Here is a 25,211-nt window from a genome sequence, read left to right as displayed (position 1 = left end):
CTCAAAAGAAAAAAACCCCACCTTGACCACAATTTCAAAGGTATTTCTCTTCTCAAACGCTTCCCTGTAACTCAGCCTGACTCGGCCCCGTCACCTGGAGGAACCTGGATGAAGCATCTGCTCGGAAACACACTCTTAGACGCCGAGGCCCTGAGCTTTAACAGCCTATCGGGCTGGACGGTCCTCCCTCCCCCCAACTGTAGCCGGAGTTGATGGCACCTCGGACAGTACCCTCAGCAGGGTCTGGCTTGGTCTTGAGTCAAACCCTAGACCACATCTGTCTTTCTACACACAGCCAGAAAAAGCAGGTTCAAGCCTCCTGGGCCACATTCTGCAGGAAGGGCTATTTTGCTCAAGTTCTTACAGGCTCGAGGAGACTACCTGCCGGTGGACAAACTCCACGGCAGCCGCTGGTCTCACGTCCCTCCGCCATTCGTTGGAACATGGACCGTGTGGTCCTAGCTGCTGCTATGATACAATTCAGCATCTCTGTCTTGACCTCCGAGCTGAGGGTGGCCCCCCACCAGCCCCCACGGTCGCACCTCGCCTGACGGTCTCTGATTCTCCACCAGGTGCCCGCTCGCTCAGAACCTGCTTCCTGCACCTCCCTCGGCCTGGAACCCTCCCCTCCCTGCTCCCCTGGCAAGTCTCAGGTAACCTCGCTTTCTATTTATTTTACATAAAGGAGACACACGTGAAGTACCTGGCATAGAGTCGGCGCCCAATGGACAGGAGGTGACTTTTACTCCTTTTACTCCTTCTGGCTGGGGCTGGTCCTTCCCTGAGCCAGTTTCCTTCCGGATGTGGAGGTCTGATGGGCAGGATCTGTAAGAGGAAAGATAATATGACTTGAAACAAGGCCACAGGTTGGAGACAGAACCATTCAAGCAGCAAAGGGGCCCGCTGCTTTGGAAGCAAAGGCCACACAATCCCAGGGCCTGCATCTCTTCAGGTGACAGGGACGCGGTGGACTGTGGCCTGGAGCTGCTGGGGGAGAAGGGCTTTTGTTCCCACCGATGGACAGCCGGGAAAGGCCACTGGCCCCAGGTCCCAAGACTCTGGGAGTGGAGAGAAGGCCACCTGTGGGGCTGCTCATGGCCGGGTGGAAGCCCGTTAGAAGTCTTTGACAGAAGCATTTGCAGAGTGTAGAGGTTCTAATCAGCTAGTAATTCATCAGGTCAGAAGCAGCAAACCACACTCCTGAATCCAGAAACGTTCCCTTCACTGTGAGTGACGTCTCAGCTCTGCTCGCCGTGGTTTTGGGCAGGAACACGCCGTCACTTCCCCAGGGCGGCGTTCCTTATGGTGACTGGAAAGGCCGTCATGCCCAGCCAGTCCCTCCAGGAGCCCAGCTGGGGCTGTGGGTTTTGAGGGAAAGGGCCGGCTCTCCTTCTGGAGAAAGGGCGGTAGAGGAGGGGGCGGTGGGGGGGGGGCAGTGGGGGTGAGGCGCAGACCCTGAGAAGGTCAGGAGGAGCTGACACCGGTCTTCTTTTTATTTTTAACTTTTGTTTTTTTAGTGGTTTGAGAGATGGCAATTTTATTTAATTATTTATTATTTTTGGCTGTGTTGGGTCTTCGTTGCGGTGCGCGGGCTTCTCATCGTGGCGGCTTCTCTTGTTGCGGAGTACAGGTTCTAGGCGCGCAGGCTTCAGTAGTTGTGGCTCGGGGGCTCAGTAGTTGTGGCTCACGGGCTCTAGAGCACAGGCTCAGTAGTTGTGGCGCACGGGCTTAGTTGCTCCGTGGCATGTGGGATCTTCCCGGACCAGGGCTTGAACCCATGTGCCCTGCATTGGCAGGCGGATTCTTAAACCACTGTGCCACCAGGGAAGCCCCCGACACCTGTCTTGACAGCTGCCAGGGTACCCTTGGCAGACGGCTGCTCCAAACCCACAGCTCCACTCAGGGGTGACAGGGACCCTGGGATGCCATCGTTTAATCAGAAACTTGTTGGGTTTTGGCTTTGAGGCTTAATCATAGATGACACAAGATCTCCCAGGGCTGACGGCAGCTCTTCTCGTTGGGTGTCAGCTTGGATCGGAGTCAGCTGCTGTCTCAGACCCTCAGCCCCGGGGAGGTGGCGGCGACATGCTTCTATGGAGGGCACTGTCTCCTTGGTCTCCTCGGCTGTGGGGCCCCGGGCGAGGGCTGGGGGAGCAGGAGATCTACAGGCAGGGCCGTCCTCAGCCCAACAAACCAAGGCCCAGGGAGGCCCAGGGAAATGATACTTCTCTGTATTTGCATTAAACAAAGAAGTATGCATTTGCATTTTTCCTCTTTTGTAATCAGAAGAAAAACCTTTAAGAAAATTCATAGTAGGAGAGGTTTTAATTGCAGGAAAGGGAAAGCAGGTTTGTACTATCCGATGATGTGTCAATGTAGTTTGGGGAAACTGAGGCACAAGACACCCAGTAATGAGGCTGAACTTTCCATTTCTGCCCTTTGAATTTTGAGTTCACCCTCGAAGACTTGGTCCTGAGGTCGGGGAAAATGTATCGGCTACATCTCCTGAGCGATTAACTCATAGGTATGACATTCAACTGGTGGAAACGTCATCCCTGTGTTTATAGACGACTTAGTCTGCCCGGCACTCGGCTAAGCCTAACTGCTCAAGAACTCTTTGAGACAGGTGGTTCTATCACCACCACCACCATCATCATCACCGTCATCACCGTCATCACCACAGTGTAGCCAAGAAAGTCAAACCTGGGAGAGGTTCCAAGTCATATGATCAGCATGGAAGGCTGGATGTGGACTTAATCACTACCATACAGCCCCTAGAATTGCCTTTTTTAGAAAAGTTTACCTTTTAAATGACTCAAACCAGAACGTGTATGTACAAAATCTCCCTGAAATATCACTTTAACACACAAACTTAAGACAGAACTAAAACCAAGTTCTAAGATGCCAGACATTGGCTCAGGGTTCAAAAGAATAACTCCTGCTTCTCAAAAGAGGAGTCAATTGCTTGGGGAGTTATGAGCTCCCCGTCATTGGTGTTATTCAAGCACAGTCAGCAGTGATTATTCACGCTCCAGGGAAGCCCATTGTGCAAGCAGAACTTGCATGCACAGTTTTTGTTCCCTCCCACATAAGGATAAACAGAGAGGCAAGGGGCACTTAAGGTTTAAGCAAAGTCCCCACGTGAAAGGAAGAGATCGAAATAGACAAACTGATACAGGAAAACGGCGTTAAGAGAAAATGGAAAAAACACAATCCAACAATTAAAATCCATTAAGAGATTAGATAAGATACTGCAGTCATAAAACAATAGTAGGGTGCTTTGACAAGGGAGCAAAGGACAAGAAAGAGTTCTTCATGATTAAAATAAAGTAGCCGAAGTTTATAATCGATAGAAAGTTTGGAAGATAAAGTCAAGGAAATCACCCCGAAAGTTAACAAAAAGTTAAGAGAAGGAAAATAAGAAAGGAGGAAAATGAAGTCAATTTAGAAGGTCTAATATCCAACAAATAGAAATCATGCAGAAATTATGCTTCCTTTCCTGTATATCTTGTGGGGATACAATATCAATTATAGGATGAAATTATCAGAGGAAATAGTATTAGAGGATTCTCCAAATGTAAAAACATGAGTCTTCAGTTTTATTTATTTTTTATTTATTATTATTATTTTAAAAAATATTTATTTAGTTGCACCAGGTCTTAGCTGCAGCAGGCGGGCTCCTTAGTTGCAGCACGTGGGCTCCTTAGTTGTGGCATGTGAACTCTTAGTTGTGGCATGCATGTGGGAGCTAGTTCCCGGACCAGGGATCGAAACCGGGCCCCCTGCATTGGGAGTGCGGAGTCTTGTCCACTGCGCCACCAGGCAAAGTCCTGAGTCTTCAGTTTTAAAGGGTCCTTTAAGTGCTCAGTACACTCAGTGGAAAATAGCCTTCTCAGAATATCATTCTGAAATTTCGGGGCACCAGGGAATAAGAGAAGACCCTAAAATCCTCCTGGGAGAAAGCATTAGGTCATGTGCAAAGGACTAGAAGTTAGTTTGGCATCAGATCTTTCGACAGTAATGCTGGAAGCTGGGTGATGCCTTCACATTTCCAATGGAATATACTTCTAAACCTAGGATCCTATACCTACCCAAACTATTACGTGTGAAAAGAGAATGATGCTATTTTCAGAAAGGTGAGGACTCTAAACATTTCTATCCCATGCACCCTTTCTTAGGAAGCTACTGCAGGCTATGCTCCAGTAAAACGAGGGAATAAAACGATAAAGAAGAAGAAGGTATGAAGGCCAGGAAACAGAGCAGCAAGCGAAGTTGCAGGATGAGAGGGATGCAGTAAAAAGCAGCTGGCCAAGATCCTGGCAGGATCATGGAGGGCCCATTGCATGCAGACCGCCAAGGGGAAAATAATGAACCATGATCTGATATATTTCATAATTTAGGAAATATCATTATTAGGCAAATGACAGGTCTGAGAGTCAGAAAGAAAAAATTGAGGATAGGTACATTAAAAAACCCCCAGCAAGTGAAAAAAAAAGAGAGGCGATATTAACTTTGGAAAAAACAAAAAGATAGGAAAGGAAACATAATCTCAGCATACAACTTGCTTCAACACGAACAATATTTACCTGGTCACGATAATGTAACACGTAAAACTGATCTAAATGTACCGAGATGATGGCGGGGGTGGGGGGAGGCAGAGTGCATGGAGTGGGGAACTAGGAAAAGGGAGCTAAATTATCATCCACCTAAAGGTGTGTCAATAAATAATGTCTTAAAACCGACATATCGATAAATAGCAACATAAGCATATTATTTAGAAATAAGGAGGTAGGTAACAGAAGAAAACGACATGGAGAAAAAGAGAAGTAGCTGCCTCTGGGGATCAGGGCTGGGGATGGACGTTTTTCATGACAAGCCTACTTTACTTTTTATCTCTGCATGACGTATGTATTACCATGGTAAAAAAAAAATTACCTATGTCAATAGTTGGAACCATTTAAGGCATTTCAGTATAAAGAATCAATCAGTTACCTCCATTCTCTGAACACGTACTCTATTCTACTTTTTGTAAAACTTGTCAGACAGCTCACCCCTTCCCAAACCAGAAGCGCTGACTGTGTGCTGGGCACGTCACAGATGCCGCCTCGCTTAACACTCACGGGAGCCTGCTAAGGTCGGTGTTAGGATTCCCACTTTATGACGAGGAGGTCAGATCAGAGCGTTAAATAACAGGGTGAGATCCCACAGCCACTAAGTGGCAGAGCAGAGATTCCAACTCAACCCTCACCGACTCAGCATCACCTGGTCTAAAACTCACCATCATCACAGCTAACACTGAGGAAGCACAGCATCTAACCTAACTAATCAGATTCCTTGCTTCCTGGGCTCCATATCTTTCTCTTTTTTTGCTTTATTCCCTCATTTTGCAGGAGCATATCCTCTAATAGCTGTCTAGGAAAAGGGACATGGTAGTTGCTATAAGCAGACACTGGGCTAAACGCTCCATGTGGATTATCTCGTTTACTACAACAACCCTATGAGGTAGATACCACTACAATCCCCAACGTATGGAAGAGGAAATGGGTTCAGAGGGGCTCAGCTACCTGTCACATGTCTGCTTCATCTTTCCATCCCCCCCTCACTTCCACCTTCCCGGTAAAATTCAGCACAGGGCCTGACTCTTGGGAGGTGCTCATTATATATTTGTTGGGTGAATAAATAAAAGTCAGAAGCTGAATGAAATAAACAAGGAGGCTGCAATGACTTCAGATCCAGGGAGTGCCAAGCCCTTTGGAAATGAGCTGTCTCCGTGGGACAGACATCTCTCCTCTCCGCGGGCTGCCCCAGCACAAAAGCTCAGGAACGAGAAGGGGGTCAACCATCAGTTAGATAAATGCGTCTCTGGTTCATTGATCTGCCTGGATGATTGGAGCGAGAGGCTTGAGATGGAGGTTTAATTATTCCAATGAAACCTCCGCTTAATTGAAAGGACTTCTGGCATAAAAACGGGTGAAAGATTATTAATAGAGAAGGATGTGGAGACACCGGTAAACACCAGCAACGTCTACTGTGTTTATAGCTCTGAAACGAAAGCTTAGTGGGAAAGAACCAGATGCAGCCCTTCCTGTGTGTCTCCTGCCCTACAACCTGTTTCATTCCTACAAAAAGGGCACTTAGGGAAGCAGCTAGAAAATTCCTCCTGCAAAATTCTTCTCTGGCATCCCAGTTAACTTTTTAACCTCTGTCTATCTCAGCTCATTCAACTGAAATATTGAGATGATAATATTTTCCATGAATTAACATGTGTATAGCAATCAGGAGAGCTTCGCTGATACATATTTTGAAAGCAGCAATTATCACTTTAAATTCAGTGTAGCGGCAGACACTGCCAGCTGCCGACCCAATATCCTTTCTCTCTTACTTATCAACGGAGCCCCAATTCTGTTTGGAGCATTACTATATCCATCTTAAAAAAAAAAAAAAAAACAACAACTGTATTTCTAGCCTCCCTTGCAGCTAGAATTGTGGGTGTGTGACACAATTCTGGCCAGTGAGATATAAGTGGAGGTTTCTGGGTGAGACATCTAGGAAGGGTCTGTAGAGGAGGAGGAATCGGGTGAGAAGCACCTTTAGTTTGTCCCTGTCTTCCTACGTGGAATGTGGATGCAATGCCTGGAAGAAGAGCAGCACTCTTGTGAGCATGAAGACGAAGTCCACACTCTAAGTACGGCTGCATAGGATGCTTCACGGACTTTGGGTCCAAGCTAGCCTTTGAGTTCTTGGTTCATGAGAAGAATAAAAACCCTAGTGTGTAGAAAACTGGGATTTTGTTTCTATAACTTGCAGCCAAAAATCATCCCAGCAGATACACATTACAAACAAGATCTAAGCCTTCTGAGAAAATCACACTGGTCCCAGCCACACACTCTTAAGCCCTACAATCTGAGAAACTTCCTTATCTATTTGTTCCTGTTCCTTTTTTTCTAGATACAAAACCAGAGTGAGCAATCGATAAGGACTAAGTACTGCCCATGTACAGAGGCCTGCACGGGACAGAAACAAACAGCATGACCCTGAGGGAGATGGGGCGCTGCCCAGGAAGTGCTAACTAACACTACGCCGTTGTCCAACGCATACGCCGGATGATTTATCGCGCCCGCTGGGTCCGGCCTCAAATCCGGAGCCGTGCCCCTCACTTTTCAGCCAATCTCTGGTCACGTCTCCAGCCTCCATCACATCCACTGGAATCCATCTCTTCTCTTTACTCCTTTATGCCACACACAACCCTCCCCCCCACTCGAGTTACAGCCAAACTTCTCAGCCGTCATCCGAGGCACGTCCTGCCCTTCAGCCTAGGGCACTGCCCACCACCCCCGGGGCATCTCCTTGGGCACCAAGCCACCTGACACTCCTCAAGGTGCTCCCCCCATCCACTTCCAGGTGACCCGGGCAAAGGGCCAATGGCTTCTGTGGCATGAAAATGTCTCAACTTAATAGCTTTTGGGAAAAGAGGAAGCATCTATGGGTCGTCAGGATTTGGGGGTGGTTGGGGGACATGGCAAACACCGGCCCTCCCCCTCCCCAGGCCCTGCCGCATATCCGGACATCTCCTGTAGTGGCTTCTGACTTGCACCCATCAGGGCAGAGGTTGGGAAGGGCGTACACCTATTGCATGACCCCAGGTTACTGCTCTGCCGTCTACCCCCTCCAGCTCTCAAGTTTCCTACCACTACTGCAGAGCAGCTTTTGTGAAAAGCAGAATTAGGAATGACAGACTTAAGTTGTTCTGAAATGTGTATCAGTTCATCACATTGGCTCTTTACAAGCATTTGCTCCATCCAGATTCCAGAGCTGCGCGCACAGCAGACCGACAGCTCCGACGGTCTCCGTGAGCCGTGGCTGGACACCCCTTGGCCAAACCCAGAGCCCAGCGTGAGGTCACCCGCTCTCACTCCTGGAGGGCAGCTTTGCTCCGGGCCAGCCCCGATGGCAATGAAACACTGTTTTCTCCTGCAGGTGCCTTCCAGGCCTGGTCAGCAAGCCCGCCTGGGCCACGGGGGCTGTCAAGTCACCGAGACCACCAGCTGGTTCCAATTCCGGAGCCTCTGGGCTTTCAGAGAGAGACGTTGGCTTCATCTAAGCTGAATTCTAGCATAGGAGAGGTGCGTGGAAACCAGGAGTTGCTTTCTGGGTTGGGGTCTGGGTGAGGCACTTTGGAAGGGACAAAACTGGACGTGGGGCAGGCACAGCCCTAAACGTGAGCGCTGACAAGCAAAGTCCTGCTCCTGGGAGGCTGGGGGCTGGCAGTGAGTGTGGGCTGAGCCCAGCGGCCCCGAGAATCTGCGAAGTGAAAAGGTTGGGTCCTTGCATTTCGTAGGAAAGGTCACCAGCGTCATCAAGTAAGAAGCCCACTCTTACAGCAGCCAAGAATGAGAGCTGGGAGTTTCTGTGGGAGCCCCGTGCAGACTTAAACCTCCCCCTTTATCTCCTGCTTATCTCGCCTGGCTGCACAGGAATCCCACGGGAGCCTGGGACAAGGTTAAAAAAGGAAACCAGGCGGGGGCCCAAGGCCTTTGGACGTCTATGGGGGCATGTCTGCAGAGTCTGGTAACGAGGACACGTCAGAGTAAACTTGAAGCAGGAGAGTGGGAGCCTCACTCATTCAGCCATCCATCCACACACCCATCCATCATCCATCCACCCACCGATCCACTCACCCATCCATCCACACACCCACCCATCCACACACCCATCCATCCACCATCCATCCATCCATCCATCCACTCACCCATCCGTCCGTCCATCCACCCATCCATCCACACACCCATCCATCCAGCCACCCATCCACCCATCCACCCACCCACCCATCCATCCACCCATCCACCCATCCATCCACCTATCCATCCATCCACACACCCATCCATCCACACATCCACACACCCATCCATCCATCCATCCATCCATCCATCCACCCACCCGTCCATCCACCCACCCACCCATCCATCCACCCATCCATCCACCCACCCATCCGTCCATCCATCCACCCACCCATCCACCCATCCACCCACCCATTCATCCATCCTTCCATCCACCCGTCCATCCATCCATCCATCCACCCATCCATCCACATACCCATCCATCCACCCATCCACGCATCCACCCATCCATCCACTGAATTCAACAAGCATTACTAGCAGAGAATGACAGAAGTGTAAGAAAAAGAAAGAGACTATGAGAAGGTTCAGGAGAAAAAAAAAGAAAAGGACAAGTGAGGATAAGACACAAGTGATACATTTAGGGATGTTCGGAGCAGAGCAAAGGAGGCAGAGAAAGAAACTTGAAGGAACAAAGGTAAGAGAGCCTCGCAGATTCATCGGAAGAAGAGGTGAGAGAAAGGTGGGAGCAGTGACTGGTGGAGAAGGGAAAAAAGGATGAGGGGCCTGGACCACAGCCGGGCGTGGCGCTTATTTTAAAGGCGAGCGTTAGCTCTGAGAATGCAAATGAGAGGCACAGTGCAGCGCGTTGGGGGAGGGCTGGGGAACGCAGGTCAGTCGAGTTACCCCCCGCAGCTCAGACGGAGTTATTGCCAGGGCCCAGAGCTGCATCCTTTGAGGCCTCGGGGCGAGCAGGCTGAACACAGAACAAGCACAGCTCTCTCCCTTCTGCGTTTATAAGACACACTGAAAATCTACTTAGGACCGATATGGCGATCAATTTAAAATGCATTTCTAGTCGTGGGGCCGTCTATTTTCTGAAATGTCATGAGGACAGGTAAACGCAGTAATACTCCTACACACATTTCCATGTGTTTGAACACAATGCTGCCAGCGACTTCGACCAACTAGGCTAATATCGAGAAAAAGGCACATTCCAGGTTTTCTTATACGAGCACAGGGTGGTCGTTGGAGGCTGGGGTGTTTCTGATTCTCCCACCACCATCCGGGCAGAATACCAACTGCTGAAATCAGGGAGGTCACCCCGGCCGCAGCAGGGAAGCCAAGGAGGAGGCCTGAGGCTCTGGCTTTCCCGGGCTGCACGGGGGCTGCCAGAGCCTCTTTCTAGAAAGGCCTTTGGGGCCAGTCGAAACGCCAGCGCAGGAAGCAGCAGACCAGGCTTTTATGTAGATCTCAGACTTCCGTGAACACCCCGAGGTGTGCAAGGCTTGAGGTCAGAACTGTACTTTCTCAGACCACAGTCCCCGGGGCAGATTTCCAGGCAGCAGAAGAAAAGAAAGCAGGAGGTGGTGAAGGCTGGGGGAGAGTGATTCTAGGAAGACTCCCGCCGCTGTCGGCTTAGAGAGCTGGGGGACTGAGGTTCCACGTGAAGCACCCCCCCGCCCCCCCTCCAACAAGATGTAACTCCTGCCCTCCAGAGGTTAAAATACATTGTGTTTGTGGGTGGGAAGTGACATGGATTTCCCCACTTCCCCGTGAAAAAAAAAAGATGGGGGCCGTGGGAGAATGACCGTAGGAATTCTACTCTAATCAAACAAAAAGAATCAAACCAAAAAATCTTTGCCTCAAGAGAGAAAACCAGCAGCTTCTGCCTCCCTGTGTTCTAGAGGAAAAGATATGGTCCTGGACTCTGCCATTTTTCAGCTGTGTGGCCTCGAGCACGTTGCTTAACCTCTCTGAGCCCCCACTTATCGTTCTGTAAAATTGGATACGGAGCACCTACGTCTTAGGGTTGCTGCAGTGCACACAGGGAGGCACTTAATCAATTATCACTTGGTCCACCCTTTCAGAAGCCCGTGGCAAACTCAAGATGGAGAGAAGTCTCTGTATAATTATCTCCACACCAAACAGATTTTAGAGAAAAACTTTATAAAGGTCTGTCCTCAACCCTTCTGTCTGGGCTTCTGATTTGCGACTCTCCCACCGGGTGCTGTGAGCATCTGTCTACCATGTTGCTTGCGATACTCTGGGCAGCACCATCTCCTGCTTCCCTGCACACCCTGTGGTCTAGCAAGTATCTTGCACAAATAGGCGCTTCATATTTATAAAGTGACTGATTTCCAGTGGATAAGTGCTGGCTCTCTTGTTATAGTTTCCTCTCTTCGGTGGATGAGACCTTTCTCTCCGCGGCGTGGGGAGGGTTTTCACATGACAGCCGGCCGACAGGATCGTATGACCTTCAGTCGTACTGAACTGGTTTTGCTGTGCCTGCAATTCAGATCTAAGTGCCAATCTATCTTGTAGTGTCAGTCAGTGGTGGACCTGGAGAGTCTAGAATACCCATCCCTCAGACAGAGAAAGACAAATACCATGTGATATCGCTTACACGGGGAATCTAAAAAAAAGGGTACAAATGAACTTATCTACAAAACAGAAATAGAGTTACAGATGTAGAAAACAAACTCATGGTTACCAGGGGTTGGGAGGGGAGGGATCAACTGGGAGACTGGGATTGACAGGTACACACTACTATATATAAAACAGATAACTAATAAGGACCTACTGTAGAGCACAGGGAACTCTACTCAATACCCTGTAATGGCCTGTACAGGAAAAGAACCTAAAAAAGAGTGGATACCCGTATGTGTATGACTGATTCACTCTGCTGTACGCCTGAAACTAACACAACATTGTAAAGCAACTACACTCCAGTAAAATAATAAGTAAATAAAATAGAATACCCATCCCTCCAGCTTCTGATCTACAGGGACAGAGCCATCTTGTCACGAACCATCTCCACCAGGTGAAATGCAGAAACGCCCGCCATTCTGTTGGGGAGAACCCTCCACCTGCCTTCACTCTCCCCAACACGTCGCGTCAGCGTTATGGCAACTACCGGTTTTTTGCAACGTGCTCCTTCCGTGGGCCACTCCTGGGGTCTGAAGCACCTGCCGCATTTTCAAGGAGAAAAGCGGCGAGTTCTAGTTTGTAACTGGGCAGGAAAACAAGAGAGGCGCCTCACTACCCAGCACGTCCGCTGGTTCGGAAAAGGACTCACAGGCAAGCTCCGAATAGCGACAACGACCGTCTCCCGATCCTTCTGGGGCCGATGGCCCAGCCTGGGGCGGCTCCGGACGCCCGAGTTTTTCTATTTCCCCTTCGTCCCTGCGTCCTGCGGCAGCATCCTCACTTACTGGAGGCATTTTTAGAAGAATAACAGTGCTCTCTTTGCCACTGCTATTACAACAATGAGCGTTTCCCTGCGAGGGAAGTGAAATCCAAACCAGATTTTCTGTCCTGAGATGCTCCGCCAGAGAGATGGCAAGGGAGTAGGCTAGTTCAAACGCATTCGTGGAGCATCCGCTACCCTGGGAGCGAAACAGGATTGCGCATTCGAAAAAGCGTCGGGGAGGGGGAGGGGAGGGGGAGGGGTGGGGGAGGGAGGAGGTGGAAGAGAGACTCAGAAAGGGTCTCCCTACTCAAAATTACCTCTGAAATACACGGCTCTCTCACGGAACGGGGTCCCCTTCCTTGCTTCCACCCGTGCGGCCCCACATTTTAATGGGCTACCCCTTCGTACAATCAAGGGCTGGCTGTAATTAACTGTTACAGGAGCAGAGCGGAACCGCAGCTCGGGAAGGCTGGCCAGAGCTGCACCTTCCTGCCCCGTGCCCCTCAAAAGGGGTGGCTCGGAGCTGTCACGGCCACAGGATGCAACCGCCCTGGGGGTGGGCGGGGGCCACGGGCCAAGTTCCCGCTTCTCCCACCTCCCTCTGCCCAGCCCCCCTTCCAGTCCTGCCAGCCGCGAACCCTCAGCGCCAGAGACCCTAAGCACAAAGCCATCTTCCACACACAGTGGAAGACGATTAGGCCGTAAAAAAGGAACGAAGTACCGACCCACGCTGCAACGCGCACGAAAACATCGAAAGCATTATGCTGGGCGAGAGAAGCCGGACTCCAAAGGCCATGTACTGCAGGATTCTGCCGACATGAAATGTGCCGAACAGGGAACCGCACGCAGACACAACTCCACCGACTGGCGGTGGCCAGGGGCTGCGGTGGAGGAACGGAGGGGGTGACCGCTGACGGGTATGGGGTTTTATTTGGGGGTGACGAGAATGGTCTGGAGCTAGACAGAAGTCGCGGCTGCACGACACTGTGAACGTGCTAAATACCAAGGAACTGTTCACTTTAAAACGGTGTATTTTGTTATGCAAATGTCACCTCAAATCAAATCACATCGCGTCAATAAAAACAGCTACGATGGGTCGCCAACCAAGACTACCCCGAACCCTTCAAACCATCAGTTCTGATGAACAAGTCAGGAAATCGCGGCCGGGGGAGGGGACACCCGGGGGGGGGGAGGGGAGTCACGTGCTCGTCGAGTCTTTCTCCGTCGGCTTTTAAACCTCCGGTTCCGGAAGACTGGGAATCCTGCGAGGGGCTCCTGAGGGCCTCGGTGTCCAGGAAACGGCGAGAGAGAAGAGGGGGCAGCAGAGGGAGGTGGGGCGAGGCTTAGAGGTTGGAGCCAGAGAAAAGGGAACCGGAACTCAGGCCTTTATTTAGTACCCGCAGGTGCGGGGCCGAGAAAAGGGCAGAGAAATGTAGCAAGACGCCGCAGTGAAGGGAGGAGTGTTGGGGGCCGGGCGCCGGGAGGGCTGCGGAAAGGGGGAGCCAGGAAGGACTGCCCCTGTCTCTGCATCCGTGTCAGTCACATCCCTCCTCTGGAAGCTGCCCGGCGCCGCGCACGTGAACCTGAGCAATTTCCTGTAATCGGCTCACCTGTTTTGAAGCCACACGCGAGCTCGAAACATACAAATACCGAGACTCACATTTTCCACGTAGCTGTGCGCGATCAGGGGAGTCAGGAAGAGAAGGCAACGTCGCAAAACGTCTCCAAACACGCGGACTTTCCTTCCGAGGAGGGCTGGTGTCGCCCGCCTCTCTCTGAATGGTCTGCTGTGACAAGGTGTCTTTGATTGAACTTGGTCGGGGTTGGAGGCTGGTGGGCGTTTCTTTGTCACTTTCTCTGCCACCAGGCACCAGCAAACGTGAACCCGTGTTTTTCTGACGTTGCATCCTTCCCACACAGTGGGGGTGCAAATAACTTGACCAGTCTCTGAAAGTAACAGTGATGGGAATGCGGGAACCTTTACGCTCAGACGTCACCTCTGGCTTCTTGCCATGTGAGCGAAAGCTGATGGATCAAGGTGCAAACCGGAAAGACTTTTTTTTTGGCATGTGGCAAATGACACAATCACCAGGAACTAAGGCACCCATCAAAGCGGCTGTAGACGGTGTAGACCCAGACGCTGTAGACGGTTACTGACTTGGGGCCGTTAGAGATGCTGCGTAGCAAGGGAGTCGGGGGACCCCGCTGCTTTTGTGATCGTTGAACGAGTCCACGCAGGAAGCCAGGCTTGTGAGCCGGCCCCGGTTTCACCCGGCAGGCGGTGACACGTCTGCACAGGACGCTTCCACGACCCAGCTGACTTCTTCAAACCAGTGATGTCAGTTTGATTCCCCCCCACCCCCCCCAAAAAAAAACTAGACTCCGGTCTCTGATAAGCAAAAGACCCCCAGGGGCTGCTGCGAAAGTTTCTTCAGCCTCCCAGGACTCACTGGATTCCTGAAGCATGTCGTTAGGAAATGAGGAACCTTCTCAGACGCCTCCAAGAGGTACTGCGGGGGCGACGTCCCCTGGGGGCCTGGTCCTTCTGCCTGCTTGGTAAGCCGCTCGCCCCGCACTGCGCCCTTCCTCCCCGGATTCTGGATCAAACGTCTCCTGCCTGGCCTGGCTCTGCAGTCTCTCTCTCTCTCACGCCATTTGGCTTGTGGGCAGGGCCTGGGCCTGCGTTAGCTGTTGGACAACGTTCAGCAACAGGCTCGTTTCTCTGCGTACGGAACCTCAATAAACCTCGGAACTGATTGAAAGGTGCTCCCCGGGGAGGGCAGGAACCCCAGAGAGGGCAAAGCTGTGAGGCTGCGAGCTGCCGATAAAGGCAAGGGCCCCAGCTTCTGGGAACAGATGCACACACACTTCCCCTCCACCCAGCCGGGCTGCGGGCATCTCACTCCTTCAACAGGAACACACGCCGGGCACCCGCCCCCACTGCTTGGCCCTCTGCACCGTCCTCCCTCAGAAGAAAGTTAAAAAAAAAACCCAGCACGTAAAAATGAGAGCGTTCTGGTCCAAATCGGTCATCAGGCATTGAATGAAAGGCTTCTCTGGGCTCAAGTCCACGCTCTGTGCAATCAAAGCTACAGCATAAAGCAGCTGCCCCAGCGCCCACTGTCGAGCCTCCCGTGTTGTTTAGGAAATTAAGATGGAAAAAGAACACGCGGGAGCCATGAGAGCTCATGCTTCGGAGGAGAGCGTGACCGATCGGCGAGGGGTCTGGCGGGCTCCACGGCAGCCCCCAGACCTGCCACAGAAGACGCTCCCTGACCGAGGATGTGGATTTGCCAGCTGGGCACACAGGTGTCAGAGTAGAGGACCGGCCGGTTGGAAAGTATACTCACGTGCTTGCAAACTAGCTCGGCTAGGGGGGTCTGGCTAGGGGGGTCTCTCCGTGGTCCTCTCAAATTCCCTCTCCTCCAGCACAGTGGCTGCCAGGCCCCCTGAAAGCGCTGATGCTGCAGGGAGCAGTGCCCCCCCACCCCGGAAGCTGGCGCAACACCCCACTCACAGGCTGCCTCTGTTTTTAGCAGGGGCCGAGGTGTGGGCTGGGGTGGGCTGCCATACTTCCCTTTTTATTTCTGTTCTGAGCAGAGGCTGTGGGTGACTTTCTGCAGAGGGGGAGGCTGGGAGAAGAGGAGGAGACTGTGTTCTCTCCGGCACCCGGGGCGCGCTGCGGAGAGCGGGAGCCGTGTCTGCCCTGCGGGAAGGTAAGGATGGGAGGGCAGGAGCTCAGCCCCGCCCTTCCTGCTGCCCCCGCGGCTGTGCAGGCCCTCACCCCGGAGACCACGCTCCTGGCTTTGAACTGCACGGAGGAGGAAGGCCAGCTGATGGGAAGTGCGGGGCCTAGAACATTCCAGGGAGGATGCTCCTGTGGGCCTCACGCGGGGCTTCCCAGAGCCAAATACACCATCACCCTCTTTTCTCCTCCAACATCTCGTCCTCCCCTGCCCGCATCCGCCTTGGCCACTGACCCAGCTCCTCTGACAACCGTGTCTTCTCTCTGCCCAATCCAGCTGGACCTCCACCGTGGGCTGCAGCAGGGCTGGGACCCCGCCCCCGCCAACCCCGGGCAGGCCCTGCAGTATAGATGCCTGGAGGAGCACGGGTTGGCAAACTCTCAGCGAGAGTGCAAGTTAGATTGCGGTGACGGGTGACAGTCGCCCGCCTGCCTGGCCTGTCCGAGCATCCTGCACAAATAGGTGATTAAAGGTTGGCCCCTCCCCCTTTCCCAGAAGCCTGCGAGGCCCCTCTGGTCCCACAGCTAGACAGGAGCTTCTCACCCTGTTCTCCGCGGCCCTACACAACAGAGCCCAGACCTACCAGTTCTGCCTAATTCCTCTTATTTCCCAGTCTGTAGCCTTTCTGTTCCTAAAAATTGCAATATGGCCAGTAAGCTGCATGCATCTTAAATTTAATGAGTTTTGCAAAGAAGACACCCCGTCACCAAGACCCCGATCAAGAAACAGGGCACGGCCACCACCCGAGCAAGTGCCTTCACGGCCCTTTTCATCCTGTTCCCCACGGCAACCCCAGAGGCAGCCACGACTGTGCTTTCCGTTTTACCTTTTTCTGGAACTCAGGAAAATGGGTCAGCACGGCCAGCCTCTCTAGGGTCTGGCTTGTCCCTTTCTGTCCACTGATGTGTGGATCACGGTTTATCCATTATCTGCTGACGGACATTTAGGCTGTTGGCCCGATTTGTCTATTGGGACATTCCTGTTTGCATCTTCGCGGGGGCACATGTTGTCATGTCTTCTGACGGGTCGTCTGGGAGGTGCACGCTGAACTCTGTAAGAAGTCCCCACTCTGTTTCCCAAAAAAGTGGCCCTGTCACCCTGCCTTCCCACCAGCGGTCGCTGGCAGGTGGGTGTCTGGTGAGAGACCCCTTCCTGGTTCACAGGCGGCCGCCTTCTCGCTCTGTCCTCACGTTTCCTGAGATCGTGGAGGGCAGGGGAGCTCTGCTGTCTCCTCTTCTTCTAAGATCACTAATCCCATCACGAGAGTCCCCCCCCAGACCGCATCTAACCCTCATCCCTCCCGAAGGCCCCGCCCCCAAGTACCATCCCGTTGTGGGTTTGGGCTTCAACATGTGAACTCGGGGGCCCAGCGTGCAGCCCACAGCCCGTGAGAAGCGGCGGGAAGTGCTGCCGGTTTGGCTCCGCACGGGACGAGGGGGGACTCGCTGTACCTCCCGTGGGCTCAGGGCCCCCTCGTTACCTGCTGTGCTGTGAGCATCATTGGGTCTTCGTCAACGGAGTGACGACTCCCTGAGCCAATCAGTGTGGAGGTAAGCACAGCATGCAGATTCAGTCCTACATGGTCAGAGCCCACGCTAACGGAGTTTCAGAGCTGGCAGGGTTCTCGGGGGCCGTTTCAGGCACCAGCACGGCCTCGCACGCTCCAGGGGCCGAAGGAGCCAAGGTGAGCTGAAGGACCGTCTGAGTTACTGCCCTGCGAGAACGGCTCCGTGCCTGGTGGGCCCTCCGTCCGTGTTCTCTCCTGCCGCCCACCCCAGTGGGACAGGGCCCTCTGCCCTCCGTGTTGCAGAAGACAGTCCGCAGGTGGAGGCGTCGAACGCCGGGCCTGGGACCCCCAAAGGGGTGAAGGGAGGAGCAGGGACTGACGGTGGTCTTCCCTTCCATCACCCCCCGCCCCCGCTTTCTCCCCTTGTAAAGGGTGATCCTTCCAAGCTCGGGCAGGACAGGCAGCAAGGATGACGTCTCCAAAGGCAAGCGGAGGGAAGCTGCCCAGTCTTGGGGAGATTTCAGGGGAAAGGACGTTCAGCCATGTTCCCGGGGGGGGGGGGGGCAGAATTTTTCCACGACTGGGTGAGGAGATTCCTGCTGGGCTCTTCAAAGGCCCACAAAAGGGATGTAGCCAACATCCAAGGGCCCAAGGAGCTGAATTCTTCCAGGAAGAGGGCTTACTCAAGGCCACGGTGGACAGGGTGCCCAGAGACCCCTCGGAGAAGCAGCAGTAACCAAGTGACACATGAAAGGAAGTGGCATTGAGAGTTTCCTGCACACACACCTGGGGAGGTTCGAGCCTGAGCTTGTGGGTGATGATTTTTCTAGTATGGCGAGAACAGAAAAGAACAAAACAGCTGGCTCTGCAATAGAAAACCGCCTCATGGGAGCTCGGTGACCCCGGAGACGAAACAGCCGACGTGGACTGGCGGCTTCGGTGTAGGAACCTCGTCCCATCTTTCCCACCGGCGGTCCCGCTGAGGCCCAGTTCTGCCCAAGGACTTGGGTTCAGCCTCCTCCCCGCGCTGTTGGCTTATTTATCTCCGCCTTGAAACCGCGGTCCTGAACAGCACAGGCCCTTCACTGCTGACTCAGTTGCTGGAGCCCAAACTCATAAAATCCTATTTCGGAAAGGTCCAATGATTTTATTTTCCGATCATAAATATGAACTTTAATTAGCAGCTTGCTAATTAGCAGTTGCCGTGGAAACAGAGAGGGGAAGAGAGCATATCCCGCGAAAAACAGAGCCGGCCTCCCGTTAACTCTCGCCTCTCCCTCTGCCCCTCACCCCCTGCAAGGCCTGGAGAGCAGAGAGGTCGTCTCAGCCAGAAAGGACGGGGGCCAGGAGCTCACTCAGGCAGGGAACTGGATGTGGCCGTGGGCTCAGATGTCTCCTCTTTGGGTTGGTGAGAAGTTCCCGGGCACGCTGGCCCGGTCAGAGGCCCGGCTCTGTCTGCCCGGCAGAACGAAGGGGCTGGGAAGAAAGTGGAGTCTTTGCCAAGAAGCTGAAGGAAAAGCCACTAGAGCTTCGAAAGAGCTCAGTGACTCTCCTTGACGCTGAACACTGGTGGGTGAGTGACTTCATGGTGCCCACACTTTACACAACACGCCAGACCCGACACCCACCCCGTTCCTCCAACTGCCCCTCCTCGGTTCCTCTATAAATAGGAACCCATAAATAACGTATAAGCAGTTTATCTATAAAACGGGAATAATAATGCCCATAGCTGGCGGAATTTTAGTGATGATTAAACACGTTTCTAAAGCAACTGCCTGGAATATAATAGATACTCAATTAATGGGAGCTTTCATCATTATCAACCGTGTACGAGTTCATTAGTTAAACCCAAAGTCGAGAACTTACTAACATCTGACGTCCTATTAAGAAGAAATGGACTATTGCAAGCATTATCCAAGAAGCTGAGGTTAAAGCGTGATTGTTAATTTCCTAAACATGATGGGGAAAAAACCCAGTCCGTATGGTTGGCGGTGAAATGATGCTAACGTCAACAAGAGTGTGTGCTGCATTACAGTGTCTAAAATCCAAGCATGTGTGGATGGTGTGACATGTGTCCTTTACAGGACACGGGAGCAGGTGCACGGACTACCAAACACGAGTACCTGTTGGGCGTGAGAAAGGGCCACACCCTCTCCTGATGGAGTCTGCAGCGTCAAACTTTAGACCTCCTCTGTACTCAAGGCACATGAGATTACACTCCAGAAAAAGGTTCATGGCAGAAGGTAAGAGAGTTTGAAGGTTGTTTACTTCCTTACTTTTTTCTTTTTTTTTAAAATGGAAGATTATTGCCGTTCTGCTGGCATTGGGGCTCCTGAACAAGTAAGAAGAGCACATGTTTTGGCTCCTCGTGGCTCTGTGGGGAGTTCTCCTGGGGTCAGGGCTGAGATTTCTGGGATGCATGACGCTCCTCCCATATAACTGTCAGCCCCAGCAGGTGCAGGCCATTTCAAGGGTGACATGTTACAGATAAAGTAGTTTGTGTAAATCCAACCCTCCTCTCTCCGCTTAACTGGGTTTAGCACCGGGGTCTCCCCTGTGCCACGAGCAACAGCTGGTTCCTCAGGGAGGAGCTGTCCCGGGTGAGCCCTGGCTCACAGATTCAAAGTGCTCACTCACGGGAGTGTTGTCTGCGGGCCCACAGCCTCAGCACCACCTGGAGCTTGTTGGACCTGCAGTATTCCAGGCCTCACCTTGGGCCTCCTCAGTCAGAGCGTGCATTTTAACAAGCTCTCCCGGTGGCTGACCACACACGCAGCAGCACTGCTCTCATGCCTCACTGTTGGCAGAGACGTCGGTTGTTGACTTAGATGCTCACCCCCTTCTAAGCTCCTAGAACCTTCTAGACACATGCTGGTCTCTCCTGGCTCACACCCTGCCTGGTCTTTGATGGTGTTTCCCATTTGGGCTCTACACACTTGGGGGCAACCGGGCCCCAAGTTGGACCACGTCTTCATACTTCATCCCGCAGTGCCCCTCACTTTGTTTTGGCCTTGCTAGTGGGCCCCAGATCCCTGGACACACTGACACTTCAATGGTACGTTAACTCCACTCCTGACTGACAGCTCCACCTGGGACAGGCTTGAGGGCTCTGCTGCCCATCACCTAGCTTTGCTTTCAACAGTCATTTTCCAATCTCTTAACTGGGCTAAAGAAGAACACTGTTTACTTGCAGCTAGCCCTTTTGTAAAGTGAAGGCTTCTGCAAAGTAAGAATTATGCCCCACAATTATTTCTTCTAAAAATCTAATATTTCACACAACGAGACCTACTTCATTGCCAATCTTTTATGATAGCCTCTTATCTGGCCGGGTGAATTCCAATCAGTTGTGAGGTTTGTGGAAAGTAACGTGTCATGAACAACAGTGGAAACACTGAACGATTATAAAGTGGAACAACATACTTGAAACAACTGCCTATAGACACTGAACAGCAGGGGGCTCAGGATAACCCTGATGGAAGAAGGTAAACTGATGACGTAAGCCTCGTGATCACCGGCTTCTTGCCTGGATACACTTTACATACCACGGGGCAGGGGGGCGGAGCCCAAACTGAGGTGACAGTCCAGAATACAGGGCTGCTAAGGTCTGCAATTTGGGAGGAGGGGTACCAAGAGGAGGGAGGTACACGGAGAAATAGTGTTTGGCTAAATACTAAACTGCACGTGCGCAAGGAAGACTCCATGAGCTGAACAGAGAACAAGTACCAAGAGGCTGGGAACCGAGAGATTCCATATGACACAAGACAGACAAATGCTGGGGTTCCAATCAGCCAGATTTGGAAGACCTCACTGGGTCCCCTGAGAATTCAGAGACCTAGAAAAGTCCATGCCTGAAGAGCAGGGCTACTCTAACTCCAGAATGTGGACCACTCTAGAGGTAACCAACAAAGTTTAAAAGTAAGTTCCAAAAGAATCAAGCCTATTCACACATAACTATTTTCCAGATCAAAACTCATCACAACTTATGGGCAACAAAATCCAGAAACTTGGCATCCACAATGACCAGAATTCAATAAAAAATTTTTGCTATACATGTGCGTAAGCCAACAAATTACAAGGAGAAAAACCAGTCAATAGAAATGGACCCAGAAATTACAGAAATGTTGAACTTTGCATACAAAGACCTTAAAACAGCTATTATAAGTATGCCAAAGATTTAAAGGAAATATGAATGGAATGAGGAAAAAGATGTGAAACAAGAAATAACCAAACGGAAATTCTATATCTAAAAGTTAGAATATATGAATTACAAATTCAATAGATGGGCTTAACAACCATTTGGACATTGCAGAAGAAAAAAATCAGTGAAATTGAAAAAAGGGCAATAGAAACTACACACCTAAGCCACGGAGGGGGAAAAAAGACTAAAAAGGATGAGCAGAAAATCAGTGAATTGAGGAATAATATCAAGTGGTCTAACATTCACGTAGTTAGAGTCCTAGAAGGAGAGGAAAAAGAGAAATCATGGAAGAAAAATCACTTTGATTTTTTCCCCAAATTTAATGAAAACTATCGACCCACAGATCCAAGAAATTCAGTGAACTCGAAGCAAAATAAACATGAAATCATACATAAGCATATCGTAAACTGGTGAAAATTAAATATAAAAAGAAAATCTTAAAAGCAGACAGAGAAAAAAGGATACATTACATACAGTGAAATAGGGATAAAAATACTGGTCACTCCTCATAATGAACAATGTCAGAAAGAAGACAATGGAACCACATCTTTAAACTGCTGAAACAAAAGGCCAACTTGGAATTCTTTATCCAGCGAAATACCTTGCAAAAATAAGATGACATAAAGGCTCTTTGTTTGATAGATCAGAAGCTGAAAGAAATCCATCATCAGCAGACCTGCAGTATAAGGAATGTTCAATGATATTTTTCAGACTGAAGAAATATGAAGCCAGATGGAAACCTGGATCTGCACAAAGGACTGAAGAGTGCCAAAATGGTAAATACGTGAGTAAAGATAAAATTTCTTCCATTTGCAATTTCTTGAAAACATAGTTAATGGCTTAAAGCAAAACTAACAACAATCTATTGTGCAGTTTGTAACATATGTAGAAATAAAATACAGGACAATCAATAATCACACAAGGGATGAGAGAAGGTTAAGTGAACATATACTGCCATAAGTCTTGACACTATAGGCGAAGTGATGTAATATTAATACAAGGTAGGCGGTGGTAAGTTAAAGGTGCATTGTATAAGCCGTAACACAACTGCACATGTACACAAATAAAACAAAGAAATAGGCTAACAAGTCAACAGAGGAGATAAAATGAAATATCAAAAAAGACCTTGATTCATCCAAAGGAAGGCAGAAAAGGAGGAACAAATAAAACAAAGAATGGATGCATCAAAAAGAAAACACTTAGATGGTAAATGTAAATGGATTAAACACTTCAATTAAAAGGCAGAGATTATCAGAGTGGATTAAAACATTATTCAACTACATGCTGTTTATAAGAGACTCACTTGAAATATAAAGACACAGATAAAGTAAGATAAGGAAGCACTATTCGTAAAAACTGGAATGGATACATTAATACCAGAAAAGCAGACTTCAGGAAAAAGAGTATTATCAGAGATAAGGAGGGACATTTTCTAATGATAATGGAGTCAATTCATCAAGAAAATATAACAATTCTGAATGCACCTAATTACAGAGCTTCAAAACACATGGGGCAAAAATGGATAAAATGGAAAGAATTAGATAAATCCATAATTACAGTTGTAAATTTCATCATTCTTAGTAATTGTTAGGACAGGTAGATAAAAATTAAGAATACAGAAGATTTGAACAACACTAGCAACCAACTTGAACTAACTGACAGTTATAAAACACTCCAGCTAACAACTGCAGGATACCGGCAGAATACACATGCTTTTCAAGTGAATATGGGACAGTCACCAAGACTTTTGGTTGGGCCATAAAATGAGTTTCAGTAACTTTAAAAGGATAAAAATTGTATAAAATGTGTTCTCTGACAAAAGGGAGTTAAATCAGAAATTCATAATTAAATGTCAGTATCTGGAAAATCCTTGGATATTTGGAGATTAAATGATGCAGTCCTAAATAACCCACTGATCAAAGAAACCAAAAGGAAAAGTTGAATATTGTTTGAACTGAATACAAATAAAAACAAAATATCAAACTTTCTAACATGCAGCTAAAGCAATGCTTTTAGGGAAATTTATAATTTTAAATGCTAATATTAGAAAAGAAGAATGATTTAAAATGAATCATCTAAGTTTCTACATTAAGAGGCCTGAAAAGCCAAAGTAAATAGAGAAAAGAGATAATAAAGATAAGAGTGGAAAACAATAAAATAGAAAATATAAGAGCAATGTGGAAAAACCAGTGAAATCAAAAGCTTTGAAAAGATCAACAGAACTGATAAACCTCTAGCTAGTCTGATTAAAAAAGAGAAAAACAAAATCACCAATATCAGAAATGAGAGATGAGCTATAACTACAGATCCACCAGGGATTGAGAGGATATTATGGAAATATCATGAAAAACCTTATGACCATAAATTCTACAACACTGACGATAAGCACAAAAATTACTCAAAAGACACAAATTCTCAAAACTGATCTAAGAAGAAACAGAAAAATCTGAGTTAGCCCTTTTTCTGTTAAAGAATTTGAAGTTATTATCAGAAACCCTTCCACAAAGAAAGCTCTAGACTCATATGGCTTCATTGGTGAATTCTATCAAACATTTAAGGAAGAAATAAGACCAATTTTACATGAACTCTTACATAAAATAGAGGGAGAAGAACTACTTCCCATTTCATTTTTTTTCCCATCTCATTTTATGTGGCCAACATTATGCTGATTCCAAAGCCAAACAGAGGCATTACAGGAAAAGAGAAGTATTACCAGTACCCCTCATAAAGATAGATGCAAAAAAATCCTTAACATAATTTCAGCACAAAATTTCAGAAGTATAGAGAAAAGATTATACATCATGACCAAGTGGGACTGATTCCAGGAATGCAAGACTGGTTCAACATTCGAAAATCAACCAATATAATTCATCATATTAAGAGAACAAAGGAGAAAACAACATATGATTATTTCAATAGAGGCAGAAATCATTTGGCAAAATTCAACATCTATTCATATTTTAAAACTCTCAGCAAACTGGAATAGATTGCCCTCAACCTGATAACAACTATCCTCATACTTTGTGATGAAAGGCTAAATGCTTTTCCTCTAAGATTTGGAATGAAGCAAGGATATTCACGCTAAGCACTTATACTCAACACTGTACTAGGGTTTCCAGATAGTGCAATAAGGCAAGAAAAAGAATTAAAGGGAACAAAGATTGGAAAGCAAGACGTAAAACTGTCATTATTTGTAGACAACATGATTGTGTATAGAAAAGTAATCCGAAGGAATCTATAAAAAAAGAAACCTACTATCAGAATCGGTAATAATCAATAACTACTAATTATCATACAATAATTTAGCAAGGACACAGGATACAAGGTCAATATACAAAAATTTTTAAAAACCTAATATCAAAAAAAAATACTTAGGATTTAAGTATAATGAAAGAGGTGTAAAATATCTACCTTGAAAACTACAAAGAATTGCTAAAAAAAGTTAAAGAAGCCCTAAATCAAATGGAGGGATATATCATGTTCATGGATTGGAAGACTCCTAAGTATTACTGCCAGATAGGTCCAAATTGACCTAGAAATTCAATAAATTCCAATCAAATATCAACAAGCTTTTTTAGTATAGTATAAATAAACTAATTCCAATATTTATATAGAAAGGAAAGGGACTTTGATAGCTAGAACAATTTTGAAAAAAGAATTGGAGGAATACATATTAATATATTAATTATATATATTTATATATTATATATTGTATTATTTATATATTATATTT

The 25,211-nt window shown here is 48.9% G+C and overlaps 1 protein-coding gene across 4 annotated transcripts in view; it reads right to left on the bottom strand.

Annotated features, from left to right (window-relative positions):
* The window catches only part of CARD11 (caspase recruitment domain family member 11), a 110,322-nt gene that overhangs the window by 38,126 nt on the left and 46,985 nt on the right, over positions 1–25,211 (bottom strand). For all 4 annotated transcript variants that reach the window (XR_009535375.1, XM_060123364.1, XM_060123363.1 and 1 more), the window contains one exon: positions 704–825. Coding sequence is in view for 3 of the 4 variants with exons in the window: in XM_060123364.1 (XP_059979347.1) it covers positions 704–710 (7 nt within the window). In the remaining variant the exon portion in view is untranslated. The remainder of the gene's footprint in view (positions 1–703; positions 826–25,211) is intronic.

Source organism: Lagenorhynchus albirostris, chromosome 15, assembly GCF_949774975.1.
Source record: "Lagenorhynchus albirostris chromosome 15, mLagAlb1.1, whole genome shotgun sequence".
Classification (NCBI taxonomy): Eukaryota; Metazoa; Chordata; class Mammalia; order Artiodactyla; family Delphinidae; genus Lagenorhynchus; species Lagenorhynchus albirostris.
This window is presented reverse-complemented; position numbering and strand designations above follow the sequence as displayed.